This window comes from Penicilliopsis zonata (assembly GCF_001890105.1).
Source record: "Penicilliopsis zonata CBS 506.65 unplaced genomic scaffold ASPZOscaffold_1, whole genome shotgun sequence".
In the NCBI taxonomy this organism is placed as follows: domain Eukaryota; kingdom Fungi; phylum Ascomycota; class Eurotiomycetes; order Eurotiales; family Aspergillaceae; genus Penicilliopsis; species Penicilliopsis zonata.
Genome location: NW_019208911.1, coordinates 2,446,683 through 2,463,909, shown reverse-complemented (window position 1 = coordinate 2,463,909; position 17,227 = coordinate 2,446,683). Strand labels below are relative to the sequence as shown.

Here is a 17,227-nt window from a genome sequence, read left to right as displayed (position 1 = left end):
GTGGGCTCGTCCGCCTTTCTTGCACTCGCCCATCAAGCTGGACCCCGCGATGACGCCGACAAGTCTACCGCAGCAGTACAGATCTCCCAAACGGAAACGCAGCGGGTCAGAGTCAGACTATTTTAACAGCCCGTCGGCATCTCCTCAGTCCACAGTCTCAATCAACAGTTTTCATGAAGCGAGGCTCAGAGAGGAGGAGGATGGGGGACGATACAGTCCTCGAGCTGCCGTTGCGGGGCATTTAGGGAGACTGGCGATTCGCGGCGAGAATCTGGCCAATACCGCTGTCAATCGCGCAGAGACTCTGTCAAAAGACACCGAAGGAGCATTGTCATTATTACCAGGAACAACTAGACGGGCACAGCCAGAAGAGCTCCTGCCTGAGGAAGCACTGGCACCACGTCCGCTGTCGGATGCCGAGTCCATGGATGCTCTTACGCAGCCACCGGAGAACATGGAAAATTCACCGAGCAAGAAGAAGGCTTTATTACAGCCGAGTCCACGCAAGAAGCAAGACAAAAGTCGCAGGGCATCCTCACCGCCGATAACGAGCAACAGCAACGAAAACCCGATGGTATGGCATGATTCGGAGATTACGGGTCACAACCCGTCTGATCCGAGCGATGACGGGTACGGCATCAATGGCATAGGATTCAAGCCTACGGCGGCAGTCGCGTGGGCCAGGTCTCAGAAGAGACAGAAACAGGTCGCGGAGTGGAAGAACCGAGAAGCGAGAGATGCGAGGGGACGACGGAGAGAGCGACGAGAGGGGGTCGATTCGGATAAGTTACGCGCTGTCCAGAACGGAGCGATTCAAAAACGAGTCAAGTTCGATCTGTGAATAGGAGGGAGTTTCTCTTTCCTTTCCTTTCTTTTTGGTTTTCATGACGATAACAATAATGATACATGTATATAAATTCTAAATGAGCCCCATGACCCATCTTGTCTTAATGTACAGGCCGCAATCCCAGAGCAGATATATCGACAAGGATGAATCGATCCATCAAATCCACTAAAGGACTCCCAAGACGCCGATGAATGATGACTGCAGTAAACTGTCCATCTATTCATCACCAAAACTTGTAGTTGGCGAGGTTCGTCCAGCTCTTCCGTCGCCTCTCTTCCTCCGCTAGCCGTGCCGCAGCGGCCTCTTCCTCTGCCTTCTTCTGGTCTTTCTCCCGTTGGCGTTTCAACTTGATGTCTCGCATCAAATCAACTGCCTCTTTCATCCCACTCAGCTCCTGCTGTCGCCGTCTCTGACAGAAGTAATATGACGTCGTGGCCGTCGCCAGACCCGACCCGACGGCCCAATTGCATGCGGACTCCAATCGTCGTAAGCCTAGAGAAGAACAGACAAACGCAGACCGTTAGCCTCGATGGAGATACCAGCTGAATGAATCAGTTTTTGTGGTTGCTACCTACCTCCAAGTATAGTCCTAGTTCCACCGATCCCGAACGCCACGCCGATTGCCAGCATCAACGATTCCCGCGCACAAGGCACCTTGTAGAAAGACGTGACATTCCCAAAAGAGAGCCCCTTCAACGCATCTTTGATCGAGGGTTTTTCCTCCTCGGATTTCCGCCCCGTCGAATCATACCGTGCCCCCGGGAGGACGTTGGCCGGCTGTTCGGGGCTCCCAAACGCATCCCATAATTTTCCTACTTGCGACTTGGGGAATTCGTGCTTCGGCTTCGGCCTCTCGGGGCTCGGCTCCGCCACAGTGCTCGGAGGCAGCTGGTCAGTGTCTTTTGTTTCGTCCGACATGACTGTGTTCGCTCCCGCAGAGCTTCTACGAAGTCCCGTCAAACGAGCACCCGCATCCAGATCTGGAAAGAAGCAGCACGTAATTTCGTTATCCCGAGAGCAGTGGTGCTAGTCTATATTAGGGTAGTTACTCCGGCACGCGTAAAGTGGAAACACGAAACGCGTCCCTGCCGCGCTGGATCGCATCGAAAAAGAGTGGGCCAATCTTGCGGTCCTCAATTGAAGATAGCAATCGAGCATTGGTTCTATTGACAAGCTTCCCTCTTTGACTGCAGTTCCCGTCGAGTCCAGCAATGCGACTGCGATAATTACCCTTGAAATCGTCCATGTGTCTTGTCCAGCGTTGTTATCGTCCCTTCGTTGATTTAGGTACCTCCTAACCAGGGAGGTCCACGGCCACCACAATGCCCTCGCGCAAGCCTAGCAAATATGGAAATAAGTTTCGATCTAGCGCTGCGTCGTCGCTACCGAGGCGAACGAAAACAGTCGAGTTCTCGTCGCTCCGTTCCACGGAAGCCACCTCTCAGGATGAGAAGTTCGAAGCGATTCGGCTGGCCAACAGCATCGACGAGAAGCTTGGGTTCCCACGCTTCGACTCTGGAGAGAAACGAGTCGGATGGCTGGTTAACATGCACAGCACCTCGATCGAAGATCCAAGTGTCCCGGGAGGTCGTGCCGGAGTAGATTACTACTTCCTCGAGGATGGGGGGACCAGTTTCAAAGCCACCGTCGAATACGATCCGTACTTTCTCATCACCGCGAAGAAGGGCCGCGAGGCCGAAGTGGAGGAATGGTGTCGGCGGACGTTTGAAGGACTAGTCAAACGCGTCAAGCGCGTGGAGAAGGAAGATCTCCAAATGCCGAACCATCTGCTGGGACACCGGAAAACGTTTCTTCAGCTGAGCTTTGCCAATGTCAGCAATCTATTGGAAGTCCGAAGAACCCTGCTTCCACTTGCCGAGAAGAACAGAAAGAATGTGAATGCGATGGATACTTATGCGGAGATGGCCAGGTATAAAAACCTAGATATCCAGTTCTAACCATTGTCGCGCTGTGCTAATTGATCCTTTAGTGCGAGTGCTGGCTTCGATATGTTTGATGACGAACTTCTTAATGAGCCACGATCTAATGCCAATATAATTGCTAGCGATTTTATCATTGATATCCGGGAATATGATGTCCCATACCATGTTAGAGTGTCGATAGACAAAGGTCTGATGGTCCCGATTCCGTTGGAGCATTGTCGCTGCTAACAAACTGCAGATATTCGAATCGGGAAATGGTACACTGTGGAAGCAAAACACGGTGTTGTCTCGTTGACATGTTTGGAGGAGCGACTTCAGCGAGCTGACCCTGTCGTTCTGGCCTTCGATATCGAGACAACAAAGCTGCCCTTGAAGTTTCCCGACTCGGTCATCGACCAAATTATGATGATCTCATATATGATCGACGGTCAAGGATTTTTGATAACCAACCGGGAAATCGTCTCTGAAGATATCAACGATTTCGAATATACACCAAAGCCTGAATACAGCGGACCTTTTATCATCTTCAACGAACCAAATGAGAAAGCCGTTCTGGAACGGTTCTTCGGGCATATCAAGATAGCGAAACCGACCGTGATAGCAACCTACAACGGTGATTTCTTCGACTGGCCTTTCGTTGAAGCAAGAGCGAGCATCCTGGGAATCGACATGTATACCGAGATTGGATTCCGCAAGAACAGCGAAGACATCTACCAGAGTGACTATTGCGTCCACATGGACTGTTTTGCTTGGGTGAATCGTGACAGTTACCTTCCACAGGGGAGTAGAGGTCTCAAGGCCGTGACTGTAGCTAAGCTCGGTTATGACCCTGATGAACTTGATCCAGAGTTGATGACACCCTATGCCAGTGAACGCCCACAGACTCTGGCAGAATACTCGGTCTCCGACGCCGTTGCAACTTATTATCTCTACATGAAATATGTCCATCCGTTCATCTTTTCCTTGTGTACCATTCTACCCATCAACCCTGACGATACCCTCCGAAAAGGAACAGGAACTCTTTGTGAGATGTTGCTCATGGTGCAAGCATACCAAAATGGAATCGTCCTACCAAACAAACACAAAGACCCCCCGGAAGCGTTTTATGAGGGACATCTGTTAGAGTCGGAGACTTACGTCGGCGGCCATGTCGAAAGTATAGAAGCAGGCGTCTTTCGAAGCGACATCCCAGTAGCCTTCAGCGTCGACCCGAGTGCGATTGACGAGTTACTGCGCGATCTTGATGCAGCCTTGAAATTCAGCATCGAGGTGGAAGAAAAAAAGTCATTGGATGATGTGGTCAATTATGATGAAGTCAAGGGCCAGATATCGGAAAAGCTGCTTAATTTGAAGGCAACCCCGAAGAGGGATGAAAGGCCCTCGATTTACCATCTGGATGTCGCTTCCATGTATCCGAACATCATGATTACCAATCGTCTGCAGCCGGATTCAATGATTCAAGAGTCGGACTGTGCAGCTTGTGATTTCAACCGACCTGGAAAGTCCTGTGACAGGCGGCTCCCGTGGGCATGGCGAGGTGAATTCCTTCCTGCCAAACGCGATGAATACAACATGATTCGCCACGCGATTGCCAATGAAAGATTCCCTGGCCGAAACAAGAATAGTCCTATGAGAGCATTCACAGAGTTGAGTATCGAAGAACAGGCAGGAGTTATCAAGAAGCGACTCCAAGACTACAGTAAGAAAATTTACCACAAGATCCACGATAGCAAGACCATCGTTCGGGAAGCAATCATCTGCCAGAGGGAGAACCCCTTCTACGTGGACACTGTCCGCAGCTTTCGAGATCGACGATACGACTTCAAGGGTAAGCAGAAAGTGTGGAAAGGCAAGACAGAAGCACTCAAGGCCGCCAAAGCCTCCGCTGCGGAGATCGAGGAAGCCAAGAAAATGATTGTTCTTTTCGACTCGCTCCAGCTTGCACACAAGGTCATTTTGAACAGTTTCTACGGCTATGTCATGAGAAAGGGTTCCCGATGGTACTCCATGGAGATGGCTGGAGTGACTTGTCTTACTGGTGCACATATCATTCAAATGGCAAGAGAGCTTGTCGAACGAATCGGCCGCCCCTTGGAGCTTGATACCGATGGTATCTGGTGTATGCTTCCAGGGTCGTTTCCCGAGGACTTTTCCTTCACCCTCAAGAACGGCAAGAAGTTGAATATATCTTACCCTTGCGTCATGCTGAACCATCTTGTCCATGGAAAGTACACAAACCACCAATACCAGGCGCTTGTGGATCCAGCAAACTTCAAGTACAACACCCACAGTGAAAACTCCATCTTTTTCGAAGTTGATGGGCCCTACAAGGCAATGATTCTTCCCACTTCAAAGGAAGAGGACAAGAACCTGAAAAAGCGCTACGCGGTTTTCAACCATGATGGCTCACTCGCCGAATTGAAGGGATTCGAGGTCAAGCGGAGAGGGGAGTTGAAGCTGATCAAGATTTTCCAAACCCAGATCTTCCGGTTTTTCTTAGAAGGTTCTACACTTAGCGAAACTTACGCCGCCGTCGCCAAGGTAGCCGATAGGTGGCTAGATGTGTTGTATGAGCATGGTTCGACATTGGCAGATGAGGAACTCATTGATCTTATCTCTGAAAACCGAAGCATGACCAAGACGCTCGAAGAATATGGGAGTCAAAAATCCACTTCGATTACTACGGCAAGGCGACTGGCAGAGTTCCTGGGGGAACAAATGGTCAAGGATAAGGGCCTGAACTGCAAATATATCATCTCTTCGAGGCCCCGGAACACCCCTGTCACTGAAAGGGCAATCCCCGTCGCCATCTTTTCGGCAGAGGAGAGTGTAAAGCGATACTTCTTGCGCAAATGGCTGAAGGAAGACCCCGGTGATATGGATCCTCGTTCGGTCATCGACTGGGACTATTATTTGGAACGTTTGGGATCTGTCGTGCAGAAGTTGATTACAATCCCGGCTGCTCTTCAGAAAGTCAACAACCCAGTGCCTCGAGTCGCTCACCCTGAATGGCTACAACGACGTATCAATATCAAAGAAGACAAGTTCAAACAAAAGAAGATGACCGACTTGTTTGGAAAACATGAGAAGAGCCCACTCACTGATGTCTCGACAAATATCCTTGATCATCGGGTGCAGCATGTAGGTGATATGGAGGATGTGATAGCAAGCTCGGCAGAGAAGCTCAATACGACCACTGCCACGAAGCCAGCACAGAAAAGAAAGCTGCCAGAAGGCCTTTCTCGAACGGCACTCGATCCGTACGCCAGTCTACCTGCGAAAATGCCGTCGATAACAGAAGACTACGCTGGGTTTCTCAAGTATCAAAAACAAAAATGGAAAATCCAGAGGCAGGCTCGAACGCGCCGCCGACAGCTGTTTGGAGAGCGATCAAATGCTGCTTCTGATTCACTGAGCAACTTCTTCAGAAACCAGGCAGAGATGTTGTACATTAGTACTTGGCAAATTCTGCAGCTTCGCGACACCGATCGACCTGGAATTGTGCGAGCTTCAGTCCTCATCGATCAGAAGATCCATACATTGACGGTCAAAGTTCCACGCCAACTCTTCCTGAACTTGAAAAGAGACTCCTTGCCTGACGTGGAGATCCCTGACTGCGAAGTAGAAAAAGTCAACCATACATTGCCGAATGGACATCCCTCAGTCCACTTGTTCAAGCTCACTCTTCCCGAAGAAACATTCTTAAACGAGGCTCCAAAGATCGATACCCTTCTACAGCATCCAAGTGTTGAAGGTGTCTACGAGAGACATATCCCGATGAGTGTGCGAGCGCTGCTGAAACTGGGAAGCATTTGCACATTTGATGAAAGCAAACGTGGAGTTCTAGGCGAGGGACTTGATCGAGGATTCGATCTCTCTGCACTTCTCCACACGTCATCCGATGTACCTTATCTGACGGATGCACGTCTTGCCTACCTTTACTTGTACCATGTTGCCTCTGGTGACCGACAGATATTCGCACTATTCTCAACCACTAAGCACGAGGCGCACATCATAATCCTCAATCGCACACGCGAGGTCCAGGGCTTGCCCAACGTGGATAAGATCTATACGGAATTGCTCATGCGCAAGATGCAAACCACACCTGCGGATTCAACACAGAACGCCTTCGAATACCAGGAGAAGATCCATTTCAAGACAACCCAGGTGCTGACTAGACGAAAAGCCTATCTGGAAGTTGGTGATCTGATAAAGAAGCTCTCTAGTGATGAAACTCTGCCTACTCTTCTGGTCATTCAGTCGCAGCATAGAAGTCGCTTGTGTCATAACATTCCTATACTGAAGGATTATCCAATTCTGCCAGTGAAACCCGAAGTGACCGACATGGATCTGCCACCACTTGGGTGGCAATCCTTCATTGCTAAACGCCTTGTCACACACTACCTCTATCTGTCTGCATGGATTCAGCATCTGACCTTGTTAGCGCGATATGGTGACGTTCCACTCTGCAACCTTGAAAGCGATGATCCTCGATATCTTATCGACATATCCTACGCGAGACGCCTTCAGCAGAACAATGTGGTTCTGTGGTGGTCTACCGGGCTGCGTCCTGATCACGCTGGTTATGAGAAAGACGACGTCCTCGGACCCTTGGAGAGAGTTGATATGCCGTCAATCAATGTCCCTGGTGCATACCCGACTGTGTGCATCGAATTGGATATCCGCAATCTCGCTATTAATACAATTCTGACATCCTCATTGATCAATGATGCAGAAGGTAGCGATTCGCTACTCGCTTCTTCCGGACCATCTGGTGAACCGAGCGGCTCAGGGATTCTGTACTCGGAAAAGGCGTTTGCATCTGCCGGTGCCATTGTTCTCCGTGAAATGGTGAAGAACTGGTGGACTGAGGCTTGTGCCGGTAACAGCATGGCCGACATCATGGTTCAACATCTTATCCGATGGGTTGAGAGCCCGGTCTCCTGCCTCTACGATCGATCATTGCACCATTACGTACGAATGCTATCGCGAAAATCTTTCCAGCAGCTGATGGCGGAGTTCAGACGTGTCGGCTCAAACATTGTCTTTGCAAGTCCCACACGGCTCCTCCTGCAAACGACCAAGGCCGAAGTAGGCAACGCTTACGCGTACAGCCAGTACGTACTCAAATCCATTCGCGGCAATCCATCATTTCATTTCATCGATCTTGAGATCAAGGAATACTGGGATTACCTGGTCTGGTACGACGAGTACAATTATGGGGGCCAGGGGTGCAAGGAAGTGGTCGAGTCCGAAGAGCAAGCGCTAGACACGATCATGCACTGGCAACTCAGCCGGACTCTGCCTGCGCCTATGCAAACCATCTTCCACGACTGGGTGGTCGAATACATCGAGTTGATGCATGGTCTCAAGCGACCCGATGGCTCGCCAGGCGAGAACACATCGACGCCCCGGATGACTCAGATTCCTATTGGACGCCCGAGTGAAGCAGAGAGCGATGAAATCACCTCGATTCTCACTGATCGTTTCTCCAAACCACTGAAGAAGCAGATCTCCGGTTTGATCCGTCGACAACGCGATGAGCTTCTCCACCCCGAACTCGCATCGGACTACGCATTCCCTGTTCTCCCGGGTGTGCTTATTGACCCCAACGAGGACAAGCGCAATCCTCTCTTAGAGTTGGTGAAAATGCTGATGCAGGTGCTGAGTCTGTCGAAGATAACGACGTTGGAGACCCGACTACTCCGCCGCGAGTTACTCGCCTTGTTCGAGGTCCGAGAGTTCAGCAAGGAGGGCCGATTTGAGAACCCGAGTGCCAGTTTGAAACTTCCCGAGCTGACCTGCAATGCCTGTTGTCTGATTCGGGATCTTGATCTCTGTCGAGATGAAGACTTGTTGCCTGATCTCGGGGAACAGGCCAGTAAAGCGCCAAAACCCTGGCGCTGTCCCTTCTGCCAGACCGAATACGACCGACTCGCGCAAGAACAAAATCTGATCGGACAGGTGCATGCATTCATTGTTGCTTGGCAGACGCAGGACCTCAAATGCTCAAAATGCGGCACTCTCAAAGTCAATGACTTTATGGACCACTGCTCGTGCAGCGGGCTCTGGGTTGAAACGCTTGACCGGAGCAATATCGCCAAACGACTTCACATCATGGCCAGCGTGGCCAAATTCCACGGTCTCAAATTACTCGAAGGAGTGGTCTCGGATGTTCTGAGCCGGATGTGAGCATATTATTGTCTTTTCTCTTCCCCCTTGTCCTTCTTTGGTTTTATACACTCAGCGGACGGCGTGGTATTGTGCGTATTCATTATATTTGGCGGCGAAGCTTCCCTCTGTAATACCCATGGATTTCCTGAAGATTCGAAGCTGCTCGGAGTACTACTGGTTCCTGTTTTCACTGGAGGCTATTGCTAGGTTATATACGCTCGACATCAGTCAAATTTGTATGAGAGGCCCAGGTTCGAGTTGGAAGTGCACTTGAATATTTCCCTAGCAGAGTGTTTGATAATTTAAATGACTTGAATTGTCTCTGGCGATAGATCTACCTGTACAGACTGACGATTAATAATGGTATCACTGGCTGAAATCGAAATACTCCGTAAGGCATACTGCATGCCCCTCTATTTATGTGTAGGCAGAAGGCATCCTGGACAACCGCCGCTCGGCTGGCTCCCACAGGCTCAAAAGGACTTCTCTCTTCCCGAACCCGACACTTTCATTCTCTCCTAGTTCTGTTTCTGCCGCCTCTGGAAACACCTGGCCGATGAAGACTCTATAGAGTCATCGACTGGTCGCATCGCATTCCAAAGCTGCCCCGCACAGACCTGTCACTCGACCCACTGCGTACGAGCGTTTCTTCTCCGCGATAAGACTCGACTCAAGGGAGGGAGGGAATTGCCCTGCGTCTACGTGTGAGCTTCGCTCTGGTCGATCGGATCTAGGTCGGGTTCTACCCCTGGACTGAAGGAGAGCGTCGGAGTCCCCTTGGAAGGTTCGTGTGACTGACTTCTCGGATGGTGGAGGCTGTTGGGCTGCAGTGTCTCACTCACTCACACCGTGAAGCTTTTGCAGGATTCGCTTGTTTCTTCTACTTCAACACAGAGACGAATACAGTCATTAGCATCGATACCACCCAATTCTGGTTTTTTTTTTCTCTATCTCTTGCCGTGTCGAGCGATTTCAAATCTCCTCGGTCTCCTGAAATGGCGTCCCCGGCGCAGCAGAACCAGCGGCCGAAGGTCCAGCCGTGCCGGTACAAGACAGGGAAGACGCTGGGAGCGGGCTCCTACTCGGTGGTTAAGGAATGCGTGCACATTGATACGGGCAGATACTATGCAGCCAAGGTCATAAATAAGCGGCTGATGGCGGGACGCGAACACATGGTGAATAATACCCTTTGCGCCCCCCCCCCTTCCATCCTTGGGTCATGGAGAGAACTGTTTATTGATGGGGGTTTCTAGGTGCGAAATGAGATTGCAGTCCTGAAGAGGGTCTCTATGGGCCACCAAAATATCTTGACTCTAGTCGATTACTTTGAGACGATGAACAACTGTATGTTTCGTTGACCAATCTATCCCAGCCGCATGATTTTCCGGATCTGATGGTTCATTCTTGAACCTAGTGTACCTTGTCACCGACCTTGCTTTGGGCGGCGAACTCTTCGATAGAATCTGCCGCAAGGGTAGCTACTACGAGTCCGATGCGGCCGACCTCATCCGCGCAGTGCTGTCTGCCGTTGCCTATTTACATGACCATGGCATCGTGCACCGTGACCTTAAGCCGGAGAACCTTCTCTTCAGAACACCCGAGGATAACGCAGACTTGTTAATAGCTGATTTTGGGCTGTCAAGAATTATGGATGAAGAACAATTCCATGTGCTGACGACAACATGTGGCACACCGGGATACATGGCACCGGAGATCTTCAAGAAGAGTGGCCATGGGAAGCCAGTGTATGACTTCTGTGCTCCTCTGCTTTCAGTTCTAATATACTGATTTGGTATTTCACAGTGATATCTGGGCCATTGGAGTAATCACGTACTTTTTGCTGTGCGGCTACACACCCTTTGACCGCGACTCCAACCTGGAAGAGATGCAGGCAATCCTTGCTGCCGACTATTCGTTCACCCCGCTAGAGTACTGGCGCGGTGTGTCGCACACTGCCCGGGACTTCATCAACCGCTGTTTGACCATTGACCCCAAGGCACGACTGACGGCCCACGAGGCTCTCCAGCACGCCTGGGTCAATCCTCCTTACGATCCCGCGTACCCGACCGGCAAGCTTGGCTCTGGCGAAGATCTACTGCCAACCGTCAGGAAGAACTTCAATGCCCGCCGAACCCTTCACCGCGCCATTGACACCGTTCGTGCAATCAACAAGCTCCGCGAAGTTGGTGGTCTGATGATGGACGGGGCGATGAGCATCGACCCAAAACCAGAACGCGTCGAGGGTAACAAGATCTTTGAGGAAAAGCCCATGCCGACTGACGGCCACATGGAGATTGACAGTCGCAGTAATGCGCGCGGACAGACCGAGGAGCAGATCCGACAGCAGGAGCGCAAAGTCAAGGAGATGGTGGCTGGCCTATGGAGCCGCTCTGCCAACCAGAAATAGTAAAGAACAACTTCGGATATCTCCTTGAATCATGTTTTGAAATTTTTCCTGCAAATACCTTTTTTTTTTCACTCTTCTCTCCTGACGAGGACTGGCCCACTACATATTGCAGCTTGATCTTTGTCTCTCTGTTCATATCTACATCATCCAAGTCCGCGCAGCCTTGCTTTCTGTTTTCATTTTTTTCATTCTTACCTCCCTCGTATATTCCATTTCATGCTGTTAATATCATATCTTTGAGCCACATCGAGCATGGGTAAAGCAGATCCAGCCATGAGAGTAGAATTCTATGCTTGTATATGCGTCCTACTCTATAATCGAGCAACTTTAACACGTACTGTAGTAGATTCAATGTCCTGAAATTTCATTATTCATAACGGGTTGATTTTGTCTCCTTAGTCTAGACGGTGTGTTGTGTATCTGTAGATGTGTCGGAAACCAAAGATTCACTTGTGAGATTGAGGCAACAGCTTTGCCGATCCTTCCTTCTGGCCTAGAACCCAGCTTCGCCATTCCTGCCACTCGGCGTAGCTTGCACTGGCCTTGAGACCTTGATATCTCACTGCTCGGAAATCCGAGACTTGGTCCCATGGCTTGCCTGTGCTGGCACCGTGACCGCCATCACCACCGCTGCTGCTCCCCCGTAGAATGCGTCTAGCAATACTACCTCCAGAGGAAGCACTGTCCCAGCCGGCTTTGCGCATTAGGCTCTCCACCGTCTCTTCCTTTGTCCATCCTTGCTCGACTGCCACGTCGGGGAGGTAGGTTGCGCCGTAGCGACGACCGCGGTGGATGAACGATATGCGGAGTCCGTGGGTGCCTAGGGTCCAGTCCATGGCGTTCGTACAAGGCTCAAAAGAGCCCAATAAGGTCAGTGAGCAGGAGAGGGAAGGCAAGAGGGACGAGGGTATGGGAGAAAACCGCGTATCATCGAAGGCCCTGCATGTGAATCAGTTCTACGCATCCCTCTCTCCAAAAAATCTTACACTGGGTTTACGTACGAAGTGAGGGCGTAGGACTGGAGACCTTCACCAAGCTCCTGAGCCTCGAACGTGCCGATACAACCGCGCAGAGACTTGTGGCCGTTTCTCGAAAGCGTATCCCATGTCACAAAGAGGGGATACCGCTGGTTTGTCTTCTGAACCGCTTGAGGCAACGACGTATCCGGTGGCCCCGATGGAGTTGTTACTCCGGTAGAGAGTGAGCGAGACGACACAGCCGAGAAGACTGACGGCGTGGTAGATGCACTCGACGAATCCGAGGAAGACTGTGGGTTAAGGTGGGTGGTATTCGGAATCTTCAGATCTCCAAGCTGCTTTTGACCGCTTGGTTCGTGATTTCCGTCAAGTTCGTCATCTTCGTCTTCGCCGCTACCAGCGCCTACAAGACGTTTGACCAGTTCATTCGTTGTCCCAAGTTCAGCAACTTTCTTCGCTCGTTCATGTTGTTCCCAAAGCTCCTCTATAATCTCAAGGCTGGCAGGCTCTCGATATTCAAAGGAAGCAGCGAGGCTCTCGAAACAATAGTAGCACTGGGCAGGCGTCGCCATCTTTTGAGAATCGGACCCGGAGAGTAGCTAGCAGTGCCTCAGATAAGTTGTTAGAATTCAAAACCCAGTTATTGCCACCTCCTTCAATGGCACCTGTGCCCGCAGATGAGGTGCTAACTTTGCCAGTAGGTTCACTGTAATGTAGATGAATCTACTTCCTGACAAACAGTGTGTAGGGGTATCAGAACAAATAAAATACAGATAAATAGCACAGGTCAGATAGGAGCTGCAGCAGAAGACACTATACAACATGCACCATTAGGCAGCCTTGGATTATAGAGGAGATTTGTCGTGGAGGAAGGAGCAAAGAGGTGAGAGTGAGAGTATACCTCGAGCTTGAGGGGGTTCGCGGGGTGATAAGATATGGGGCTGGACCCACACGTGATCGTCCCATCCTTATCGGCTAGGCCCGTGACATGGTTGTAATCATGGGTATTGCCATGGTGTTGATGTGGTAATTTGTATCTTTTGCGTGTAATAGAGTATAAAGCTGTATTAAGTTGCTATAATGATGATGGCGGTCTAGAAGCATATTGAAATTTAGTTATGAATGATTCAATTTCTGTCTCCTAAACCTTATGTTGCTCTTTTCTACCACGTAATTATATTTAGCAGTCTCGCTCCTGTTCTTTACCTTGGGAGTATGAGGATTGTATATCATTTTAGTTCGACTGACGCCTTTCTGACACCATATGTGTTAGTTGCCAGGAGCTGCAACATGATGCGACATGGTGGCTTTCCTGATTAGGTTTTGTGTTGGTTGTCAACAATGCCAACATTTAGTTATAGCAATCGCTGAATAGACTCGGTGGTCCATTCCGACCTCAAGAAATGTACTCTGAAGGCCACTCCCACTAAACAGCCAACTGATTACTCTCACAGCGTTTCTGGCTGTCTATATAAGCCCAGGAAACGGTCAAATATCGATCATTTCGGTACCTGTGCTCAGCTGTGTCGATCATCTTTCGGCAGAGGCAAATTCATCATAGAAAGCATATTGCCTGCAGGCCCAGCTAAGCCTGCCTGACTATGAAGACTTTCCAGGAGGTTCTTTGCAAGATTGATATCGATATCTTCATCTTCCTCTGGCCGGTTTTCTTCACCCGTTTGCCCCTTGGAATTTGGTTCATTCCCAAGAAGATTCTGGGCAGGACGATTCAAGTTCAGGACACCGGTTCCTCTGAGCTCGGCTTCCATCTGTCGCGAAAGCTCTTGTATCTGCTCCGAGTCGTCTTCTTCTGAGTCGTCGTCGAGTTCTTCAACTCTTCGGCCCATTGCCGATGACTGAGAAGCGCCAGCCAGACCCGGCATTGAAGGCATTCCCATCATCTCCTTCATCATGCGGGAAAATTCTTCCTCGTCAAATGACGCTTCTTTGTCTTCTCCTTCGCTGCCAACATCATCGTCTTCATAGTCGTCATCATCCTCATCGACATCGGAGTCGGAATCAAAATCGTCAATAAAATCGGCGCCCTCAAGGCCAGCCGAATTATCATTGAGGAATTCTTCAAAGCGAGCCACGATACGCTGGAGATTTTCCTGCGCATTGGCATCACCAAATCCACGTGTAGATGTACCTTCGTATCCATCGCGTTTCCCTTTGAGTTCCCTATCAAGGTCCTCGAAATTGATATCAAGCCATTTTTCGTCGTCTTCGCTTTTGTCCCATGTCTGTTCAATTTCATCGTCTGTAGGAAGCGTCTCGTCGCCTGACTCTAGGTCTTCAAGCAAAAGTTTCATTTCTCGCACTAAGGCTTTATCTCGGTTCTGTGGGTCGCCCAGAAGCATCTCAAAGCCACATGAAAGCTTCATTCCGATTTCCGCACGATCATATACCTTGCGGTCTTCACTCGGAGGCAATTTGCCTACCCATGGCTGCGGTACCGGGAACTCTTGGCTTTTGAGTTGTGCATACCCTACCCTGGTGAACCGAACGCTGACGGTGACAAAATCCTCTGGCTTGAAGGCTAGATTGGAAACATCCTTGGCTCGGAGAGGCCGTAAGGCAATAGGATCTCTGAGGTAAAATGCCTCCACGGCAGCAGATATGTACGCCGGCTTCTGATGCAGTAGGAAAGCGATCTTGCGTGGGAGTGTCACTAGAGCAGAATGGAGGTTTTCGCTGATCTGTTGCGGATAATTTCGTAGCCGATAGAAGGCTTCCTCCTGGATCATTGTAGAGCGAAGAAGACGAGTTGATTGCTCTGTCAAGATAGCTTTCGCATCCTTAAGGGACAGTTTCTCGGTTACTTTCCTTTTAGACCCCTTGCCACCTTGCTTCGGTTTGATAATGACGAGGTCTCCTTGATGAATCCATACCTGCAGTTCGTCAGCACTCTGCCCACAGATTTATGTTACAGTATCTCTGGCTCACTCTGTTGTCCGCTACCTCCGGCTCTAGCCACTCAGGCAGTGTCCCAGCCGCTTCAATGAGCAGAAATTCTCCGTCTCCATCTACCACTTTGACCCAGATATCTTTGTGTCTCTTCGTTAACTCGCGTAGAATATAAACGATAACCCATTCATCCTCGATCGAGTCACCAAAAATGGTCCGTCCGCGTAACGAGGTTATCCCTAAGTTTCATATTAATATTAGCACAGAATCATTCCTCCCCATATTCACATAACATCGATGCAGAAGGACAAACCATCTTCTTTGGTGATCTCCAGGCGAAATCCTTCTCGTTGCCAGATATAGTCCTTCAGCAACTCCTTGCTCAACTGCGCTGCTGTTCGCTGAACTTCGACTAATCGCGATCGTGTTTCAGCAGCTTCGTCAACGGCTGTGGGGGCGGGGTCAACGGCGAAGTGGTAGACAGAGTATTCGATGCAATCTTCCGGAAGCTGGGGTTTAGGGATCGGATGAAACGTCGATTTGAACCATTCAATATCCTCTTGCGACATAGGTGCCATCTTGAACCACAGTCAGCTACTGACCACCTCGAAGCTCGATGGCATACAAAAAGTTCGCCGTAGTGTAAGAAAAATCCCATGACTTCATCAGGCCCGGCAGAATTCCACCACTAGCCGCGCGCCATTACTTGACCGCCTATAATCGCGAGGCGCTAGTCCGTTTACGGCTAGAAATCAACATCGGCTTTACAGGCAGCCCGACGCTTTTGCTCCGCCCAAAACACATCCACGTTCAGTGCTGTCCATCCGACTTTTGGAGCCGAATCTGTGGCTCAAAAGCGTGTATATAGGAGGGGGATGTCTACGCGCTGAAACCTGTGGTTTTTAGGTACCCAAATCACACGAGGTTACGAGAATCGACGCGTCGAGCATGGCGCTTCCATATATCGATACTCCGCGCACCGAAGCCGGAAACGCGACCTACCTGACGAACGGCTACCGCAGCATTGGGAGGACGAATCTATCTGCGCTGGACTCGGTTGAGAATTCGTTTCAAACGCCATCCAAGGACGAAGATATAATCAAGATTTTGGAAGATGGACGGCGGCGCACTTCAGGCGGCTTCAAGGTCACCACTCCGCGGGCGGGTTCGGGCCCCAAATCGAACAGGAGCGCGTTGGCTGACCGGCGGCACCTTCCCACCATCGCGCCCCCCAAAGGAGAGTTCACTCCTCTAATGAAGAGCGCAACGAAAAACAGTTTCCTCAAGACCTTGTCAGCGGCGCGTGGTACCACCGGGACGTCGAAAACGCCGGCTCACCTGCGAGCCAGCTACCGAAGCAATGTCAACACCCCTGGTTTACCGGCTATGGAAATGACGGACATCTACGAAGAGGATGGGTCGGACGATGATCCAACCCCACTCCCACAAGTTGCAAGCAGCAGCGCCCAGAGCACGCCGCTGCCTGGGCTGTTGGGAAGAAATGGAAGGGGTATGCTTGATGATGCCAACGTACTGAGTTTGAGGGAGCAGGAAAACGTAGGTTTCTTTCTTTGTTTCTGTTATGCCATTATGAGGGGTTGATGAAGTGTCTAACTTGGCTCAATGGAATCTAGAAAATCGATCAGCTCGAGAAAGACAATTTCGGTTTGAAACTTAAGATCCATTATTTGCAACAACAGGTCGAGAGAGCTGGTCCAGGCTACCACCAAGAAGCGCTCAGGGAGAATACGGAACTGAAAATATCTTCGACAACTATGCAAAGAGATATAGCACGGTACAAAAAGCAACTCCATCACGCTGAGCGCGATCTGGAGTCCTACCGTCTACAGTTTCAGGAGCTACGAGAGAAATATCGAAAGCGACAAGTAGATGAGACAGTTCAGCGAGAGATGGAATTAATGCGCGATCAGATCGAAACAAGGAACAGCCAAGTGAGGGAGCTACAAGACGA

The 17,227-nt window shown here is 50.2% G+C and overlaps 7 protein-coding genes across 7 annotated transcripts; 4 read left to right on the top strand and 3 right to left on the bottom strand.

The window, feature by feature from the left end:
- Positions 1-49: 49 nt before the first annotated feature.
- ASPZODRAFT_12236 (hypothetical protein) lies at positions 50-841 on the top strand (the record flags this gene model as incomplete). Its single annotated transcript, XM_022721321.1, has 1 exon — positions 50-841. The coding sequence occupies one exon, from the start codon at positions 50-52 to the stop codon at positions 839-841; it is 792 nt and encodes a 263-aa protein (XP_022585920.1).
- A 229-nt stretch (positions 842-1,070) lies between these two features.
- ASPZODRAFT_12235 (hypothetical protein) lies at positions 1,071-1,765 on the bottom strand (the record flags this gene model as incomplete). The annotated part of the gene is made up of 2 exons (XM_022721320.1): positions 1,071-1,339; positions 1,423-1,765. The coding sequence occupies 2 exons, from the start codon at positions 1,763-1,765 to the stop codon at positions 1,071-1,073; spliced, it is 612 nt and encodes a 203-aa protein (XP_022585919.1).
- Positions 1,766-2,169: 404 nt separating this feature from the next.
- ASPZODRAFT_57001 (hypothetical protein) lies at positions 2,170-8,982 on the top strand (the record flags this gene model as incomplete). Its single annotated transcript, XM_022728650.1, has 3 exons — positions 2,170-2,777; positions 2,838-2,977; positions 3,029-8,982. 3 exons carry the CDS (start codon positions 2,170-2,172, stop codon positions 8,980-8,982), a joined length of 6,702 nt encoding a protein of 2,233 aa, XP_022585918.1.
- An 844-nt stretch (positions 8,983-9,826) lies between these two features.
- Positions 9,827-11,610, top strand: ASPZODRAFT_127475 (hypothetical protein). Its single transcript, XM_022721759.1, has 4 exons — positions 9,827-10,139; positions 10,218-10,308; positions 10,379-10,709; positions 10,768-11,610. Exons 1-4 carry the CDS (start codon positions 9,960-9,962, stop codon positions 11,369-11,371), a joined length of 1,206 nt encoding a protein of 401 aa, XP_022585917.1. The 5' UTR covers positions 9,827-9,959; the 3' UTR covers positions 11,372-11,610.
- Positions 11,611-11,885: 275 nt separating this feature from the next.
- On the bottom strand, positions 11,886-13,199 carry ASPZODRAFT_127474 (hypothetical protein). Its single transcript, XM_022721758.1, has one exon. It carries the CDS (start codon positions 12,918-12,920, stop codon positions 12,354-12,356), a length of 567 nt encoding a protein of 188 aa, XP_022585916.1. The 5' UTR covers positions 12,921-13,199; the 3' UTR covers positions 11,886-12,353.
- A 264-nt stretch (positions 13,200-13,463) lies between these two features.
- ASPZODRAFT_21875 (hypothetical protein) lies at positions 13,464-15,872 on the bottom strand. The gene is made up of 3 exons (XM_022727869.1): positions 15,569-15,872; positions 15,295-15,494; positions 13,464-15,239 (listed from the first exon to the last, which is right to left on the bottom strand). The coding sequence occupies exons 1-3, from the start codon at positions 15,831-15,833 to the stop codon at positions 13,866-13,868; spliced, it is 1,839 nt and encodes a 612-aa protein (XP_022585915.1). The 5' UTR covers positions 15,834-15,872; the 3' UTR covers positions 13,464-13,865.
- Positions 15,873-16,030: 158 nt separating this feature from the next.
- ASPZODRAFT_379453 (hypothetical protein) lies at positions 16,031-16,943 on the top strand. Its single transcript, XM_022728290.1, has one exon. The coding sequence runs from the start codon at positions 16,204-16,206 to the stop codon at positions 16,855-16,857; it is 654 nt and encodes a 217-aa protein (XP_022585914.1). The 5' UTR covers positions 16,031-16,203; the 3' UTR covers positions 16,858-16,943.
- The last annotated feature ends 284 nt before the right edge of the window (positions 16,944-17,227 follow it).

What these genes read in the sequence shown, in the direction of transcription:
- ASPZODRAFT_127474 (XM_022721758.1), bottom strand. Translation starts at nt 12,920, where the DNA reads ATGGCGACGCCTGCCCAGTGCTACTATTGTTTCGAGAGCCTCGCTGCT.
- ASPZODRAFT_127475 (XM_022721759.1), top strand. Translation starts at nt 9,960, where the DNA reads ATGGCGTCCCCGGCGCAGCAGAACCAGCGGCCGAAGGTCCAGCCGTGC. An exon ending in TGGCGGGACGCGAACACATG is followed by an intron (nt 10,140 to 10,217) that starts GTGAATAATACC and finishes GGGGGTTTCTAG; the next exon opens with GTGCGAAATGAGATTGCAGT. An exon ending in AGTGGCCATGGGAAGCCAGT is followed by an intron (nt 10,710 to 10,767) that starts GTATGACTTCTG and finishes GGTATTTCACAG; the next exon opens with TGATATCTGGGCCATTGGAG.
- ASPZODRAFT_379453 (XM_022728290.1), top strand. Translation starts at nt 16,204, where the DNA reads ATGGCGCTTCCATATATCGATACTCCGCGCACCGAAGCCGGAAACGCG.
- ASPZODRAFT_21875 (XM_022727869.1), bottom strand. Translation starts at nt 15,833, where the DNA reads ATGGCACCTATGTCGCAAGAGGATATTGAATGGTTCAAATCGACGTTT. An exon ending in GGAGATCACCAAAGAAGATG is followed by an intron (nt 15,495 to 15,568) that starts GTTTGTCCTTCT and finishes TATGAAACTTAG; the next exon opens with GGATAACCTCGTTACGCGGA. An exon ending in CGGAGGTAGCGGACAACAGA is followed by an intron (nt 15,240 to 15,294) that starts GTGAGCCAGAGA and finishes GACGAACTGCAG; the next exon opens with GTATGGATTCATCAAGGAGA.